Source organism: Gekko japonicus, unplaced genomic scaffold (genome assembly GCF_001447785.1).
Source record: "Gekko japonicus isolate JY-2015 unplaced genomic scaffold, Gekko_japonicus_V1.1 scaffold1175, whole genome shotgun sequence".
NCBI lineage: Eukaryota > Metazoa > Chordata > Lepidosauria > Squamata > Gekkonidae > Gekko > Gekko japonicus.
This window is the reverse complement of record NW_015163123.1, coordinates 360,777-366,735: the sequence shown is the minus strand read 5'-3', so window position 1 is coordinate 366,735 and position 5,959 is coordinate 360,777. Positions and strand designations below refer to the sequence as shown.

General features: G+C 49.8%; 1 protein-coding gene across 1 annotated transcript in view; it reads right to left on the bottom strand.

Annotated features, from left to right (window-relative positions):
* Window positions 1-5,959, bottom strand: part of TRPV3 (transient receptor potential cation channel, subfamily V, member 3) — a 66,241-nt gene that overhangs the window by 13,794 nt on the left and 46,488 nt on the right. Inside the window, exons 13-15 of the mRNA XM_015406876.1 lie at window positions 5,102-5,260; window positions 3,135-3,236; window positions 361-434 (exon numbers count right to left, since the gene is read on the bottom strand). Of these exons, the coding sequence (XP_015262362.1) occupies window positions 361-434; window positions 3,135-3,236; window positions 5,102-5,260 (335 nt within the window). The remainder of the gene's footprint in view (window positions 1-360; window positions 435-3,134; window positions 3,237-5,101; window positions 5,261-5,959) is intronic.

The window sequence follows — 5,959 nt, the reverse complement described above, 5'->3', positions numbered from 1 at the left end:
TTTTTTTTTTTTTAAAGAAAAAGAATTTTCAAAAACAAGACTTCTTTAAGCAGAATGGCCATGTCACTTTGTGTTTTTGCACAGCAAGGGGAGAAAAATAAAATATGGAACAGAAGAAAGCAGGGATTTCCAAGAAAAGCAAGCATGTAGAATTTATTTTACAGTCCCGGGGCCTTTGCTCCCTGATGTCAGAAAAACACCAGGTCTTATGTCAATGCTAACATCAAAAAGTCAGGTTCCTACAGATAAACGAGCCAAAGGGAAAAGAAATAAGGCAGCCATTAAAGAGAAATAGCTTTCCTGAAGAGGCCGGACAGTATTTCAGAGAGGCAATCATCTGGATTCATAGGCAAGACTTACAACGCAAAATGGAACCAGGCATCCGACAGAATTGATTGAAGATCAGAGGGCCTTAGCAAGAAAATGGCTACGCTCTGTGGGCAGAGATATAACAGAGAGGTTAGTAGTAGCAAACACTGAGGACAGGAGGTGTGTCTATCCCATGCAAAGGTTCCTAGGGAATGCAGATTACTGCATCTTATTTAAATAAGAGCAAGCTTCTAGTCCTTAGGGTTACAAAGACTGCCTAAAAAGAGTCTAGGCAGCTCCAGCTGAAGTCTCCAAAGGTGGAGAAATAAGAACATAACATAAGAGAAGCCAATGCTGGATCAGGCCAATGGCCCATCTAGTCCAACACTCCGTGTCACACAGGTGCCATCAGGAGGTCCAGCAGTGGGGCCAGGACACTAAAAGCCCCCCCCCTGTTTCCCCCCCCCCCCAGCACTGAGAAAACAGAGCATCCCTTGCCCCAGCCTGAGAGTTCCTATCTATACCTTGTGGCTAATAGCCACCGATGGACCTCTGCTCCATATGCTTATCTAATTTCCTCTTGAAGCCGTCCATGCTTGTAGCCACCACCACCTCCTGTGGCAGTGAAGTCCGTGTGTTAATCACTCTTTGGGTGAAGAAGTACTTCCTTTTATCCGTTCCAACCCGACCGCTCAGCAATTTCATTGAGTGCCCACGAGTTCTTGTATTGTGAGAAAGGGAGAAAAGTACCTCTTTCTCCACCTGCTCTATCCCATGCATAATCTTATAAACCTCGATCATGTCACCCCTCAGCCGTCGTTGAGTCGTCGAATGACTAAGGAACCATCCTCCTGTTGGAGTGAACGACTCAGCATGCTTGGACACTGGGGGGCACTACATCACTCTCAGTGTGTATAAGCGTTATCTCGTTGAAGGGGGTGTCTCTCTGTTTTAGCCTGGGAGCTGCCTTCCGACCCCTCCTTTCTCTCTGTGCACTTTGTCCTCCCACATTCTCCACTTGGCTGTTCATGGAGACCCAGGTCTTCACAGGTCTCTCCTGCAGAAACAAGGCCCTCATACACATGATGCCGGATTTAGCTGGCCATGCGACAGAGAAAACACTCTGAATGTGAACTGAATCTACTCGACTAGAGGTCATTTCACTTTTGCAATATACTTTGTGGGAGATTTATTTTAACTGCACTCAATATCACACTTCTATGACTGGGCAAACTCTGCTGTGTTAACCAAATGCCCTGATAATACTCCATGGGTATGACCAGGGCTTTTTTTTTGTAGAAAAAGCCCAGCAGGAACTCATTGGCATAATAGGCCACACCCAACACCAGAAACACATTAGCATATTAGGCCACACCCCTGACCCGACAGCTCATTAGCATATTGGGCCACACCCCCATGCCTTCCCTTGGTTTGCCCGGGTGCCCCGCAGCTGTGGGAAGCCCGGGCAAGCGAGCTCTTGGAGGGAAGGGAAGGCACAGGGAGGTATTTAAATGCCTCCCTGATCCTACCAGGGCCTCCCCTGGCCCGCCCGCCTCGGAGTCACTGGGGGGGGTCACTCTCCAGGCCTTCCCTCTGTAGCCACGCAAGCGCAGAGGTTTTGGCTGTAGTGGGCGTGGCCAACTCTGAGGCCAGCCGGAACTCCGCTCCTGTGCGTTCCTGCCCAAAAATAGCCCTGGGTATGACATTTATTTATTCGTTTGTCTGCCTTTTTCACTGAGACTGAAGTCGGTTACACAGCGCACACAGCAAATGGATGCAATCGATAGGGTGAGATGTCTAGTAAGCAACCTAATCGGACTATGGTTACAAAAACCTAAATCCGGTGGTGGAATGTGCCACCAAGTCGCAGCTGACTTATGGCGACCCAAGGGGGCTTTCAAGGCGAGAGGCGTTCAGAGGTGGCGTGCCCTTGCCTGCCTCTGCACTGTGACCCTGGACTTCCTTGGGGGGGTCTCCCATCCAAGGACTAGCCGGGGCCGATCCTGCTTAGCTTCCGAGATCTGATGAGATTGGACTAGTCTGGGCTACCCAGATCAGGGCAACCTAAATCTACCTATTCTGTTCTGGTTTCTTTCTTTTTTATTATCGGTATAAAAATTCTAATAAAAATGTATACCTACGGACAGGGGTCATTTCGTAGAAAAAGAGCTGCAGGAGCTCATTAGCATACCTAATGGGCTATAGAATTGAGAGATCGCGCCACCGCTGTGGCGCAACTCCTGAGAGAAGGGGCTTTTAAACTTTAGACCCCTTCTCTCTGGAGTTGCGCTGCAGTGGTGGTGCGATCTTTCCATTGTATTCTATGGGGCCATAGAAGATAATTGAGAGATCGTGCTGCTACTACGGCGCAACTCTAGACAGAAGGAGCTTGGGGGCGGGGAGCTGGGGGTGGGGCTTGCCGCCACCGCCATTTGTGCCCGCTCCTGGGCTCCCGGAGTGGTGCTCCGGCTCACTCCGGCCCCAAATGACCCCTGCCTACGGATCACCAAAGTTCTTCAGCACTGAACAGGGTGGGATTTTTTTTAGTGTGTAGAAGCTGCCTTGCACTAATTTTGTACGCAATTTTAACACCGTTCTGGTTGCATGAGTAGTACAAGAGAAACCAATGAAGGAGGACAGGAACCACTAGGATTGCGAGTGCCGGCTTGGGAACTTCTTGGGGTCTGGGGTGGTGGTGGATGAACGAACGCTTTATGACAGTCAACGAACAGCATCAAAACACCTGCAGCAGCACCCGTCTCTTTTACATGTCAGATACGTCAAAGGCCACCGAGAGCATTCACTGTCGACTCTTTGGCAGGTACCTCTTTGACGGCGATGAAGATGGCCCCCAGCATGACGATCACTTGCCCCGACAACTGTAGCCAGCCCAGGTTGTCTGTCAGAGCCAACGGATACGGAGGAGGCTGAAAAGGAGAAAGGCAAGAGAAATGTGTTGGATAGTGTTAACGCTGCACGCAGGAGGATCGGAGAGGGAAGAGCCGCTACACTTGGCATCTGCCCCCCCTCCTCTCATCGGTGAGATGTTGAGCCGCTATGGCCCTTGCTGGCCTTCTGTGTTTCATCGTATCCAGGAGCTCCCTTCTTCTCTCTCTTCCCTGAGCTTGGAGCTGTAGCAAGTTAACCTTTTTTTGAAGTCAATCTGCTCAACAACAGGTGAAATGTACCTACACGCAGGGGTCATTTCGTAGAAAAAGAGGTGCAGGCGCTCATTAGCACTACTCATTAGCATAACGTATTTGCATATGCCACACACTCCGACATCACCGGAAGTGTCAGAAAGCAACACTCACCACTCAGGCTCCACTGGACTGTTTTGGGTTGCTAGCTACTGAGGGGGGGGGACGCGCAGATCTGCCCGCACTGAGGAGGGAGAGCTTGTACCTGAAGGCGGGCCGGGGGGGGGCTCTGCAACTTACCTGGCTGCTTCTTGCTCTGAGGGCTGCTGGGAGCAGGGGGTGGGTCTTGTTGCATGTGCCTGCCCCCTGGGCTCCTTACTGCCAGAGCTCCGCTCCTGTGCGCTCCCGCAGGAAATGACCCCTGCCTACACGAATATGTCACGTAAGACGTGCTTCTATTTTTCTAAGTAAAATTTCTTCCTCTTGTTACGTTCGGAGTCAGATCATCTTTGTAATTTGTTTAAGCAGCATTTTCTCCCTTAACTGGGAAATGCATTTTATTATTTATTTATTGGATTTCTACCCCGCCCTCCCAGCCAAGACTGGCTCAGGGCAGTTTACGTAAAGTCAACACATAGTTTACAATAAAAAAAACATAAATTAGATATAAACAATTTAAAAATGTGGAGAATCTTTAATGTGTAAAGCTTCTGTGCTTCCAAGTCAAAATCGATTTTTTTTACATTTAACCCAATAAAATGGACTAGAAGGCATTGTGTGCAAACTGCAGTGCAGTGAACGGGTGATGCTGCGTCATCGTCACTCGATAGCTGGTAATATCCAGTGACGAGTGGCATGCCTGAGGCAGTCCTTGCCCATCAACCCCCCCCCAATTTCTCCAATGTAGACTCCCTTCACCTCCAATGGGAGGCTGGCCCACACAAGCCAGCCACCACGCTTCATTCCACGTGGCCACGTACACTTTTGACATGTCACAGGGGAAAAGAGGGACATGCCCCGAGCACCGCTCACCACTTGCCATGGATGTCTTCCTACCCTCCCCCCAGGACAAACCGCCGAACGTTCCGCTCTGCCTGTTGTACTCATTTAACCTGCCATGGTCCATCTTTAAAAACCAAAAGGGTCCTCGTTTGTTACGTTAACGCTTGGGCAAGCCATAGTTCTGTCAGAGCTGTTCTTGAAAAAGAGTAGTTTCTGTCAGAGCTCTCTCAGCCCTACCTACCTCACAGGGTGTCTGTTGTGGGGAGGGGAAGGAGTTTGTAAGCCGCTCTGAGACTCCTTTGGGTAGTGAAGGGTGGGGTATAAAGCCAATCTCTTCTTCTTCTTTCTAAAAATGTTTTGGGGGCACCATGTTGGAACCTCTGTGTTAAAGATATCCTAGAAAAACACAACTGCCTTAAAATCGCTCTCCCTCTGGGGGATCAGGTCTGCTACCTTGTAGGAGGTCTTCTGTCTCACCACCTGTGCATTTGTAAAGAAAGTGATACCCAAAAAAAACGCTACTGAGCCACCAAGGAGAGGGAACCAATGTTTGCCTTCTCAATGCTCAGGGGAGTGTGGCCTGCGCATCACCGTCTTTTAAAAAGCCAAAATGGCCGACAGGGGAGCAGCCCAGAGGCAACATCACCCACCTGCTCTTCTTCAGGCCTGTAGTAGGAAACCAGCGTCAGGATCACGTTGTAGACGAAGTATAAGGAGCAGGAGAGAAAAAACACGTGTCTGGCAAAGTGCTTCCACTTCATCCGCAGGAGGGAGTGCAGCGGCTCCAGCGCCAGCATCTCGTGGCGGTTCTAGGGGAGAGGAGAGGGGATCACGTGAGCACCTCGGCAGACTGACGTGTGGACTGAGGCAGCCGCTGGAAGAGAGAGAGCCAGTGTGGTGCAGCGGTGAAAAGGACTGGACTCCTCTGAGGAGAGATGGAGGGTGCATTATGGGGCACGAAAGCAGGAGGCAAATTGAGAATGAGAAGCAACCTACAATACTGTATATGAACATATTGCAATGAAGATGTAGTATGAGAAGCAGTTTCAAATGTTAAGTGCTGAATATAAATGTATCCCGACAGAAATTATTTTCATTGTACTTTATTGGTAGTGTTTAAAAAAAAAGTTAATGTAATGAAGGCAGTGCTGGGGAGAAATGTTTTTGATCTGGGTTTATGAAATATAGGCCCCCGTCACACGGAGAATTAGCCGTGCAAAAGGGACGACTGCCGTGCAGATTTTACGGGCGCGATCACATGTGAACATCTGGCAAGTGTCCTGCACCCGTAGGCAATCCGTGGCGCCCGGCCAAAGAAGCCGAGTTAAAAGATAGTAGGGAATCAGTGCAGGCGGGCGTCGGATTGTGGAAGCGCTGGTATCCCCTAGCATCCGGCACCCGTCTGCATCCCGTCGTCTCCGTGGTATGCACACAAACGTGGAGCTGTGCATACCCACTGTTCTATGGATTCACTTCTGTGGTCATGCGCAGGTGGGACCTCCGGCTGG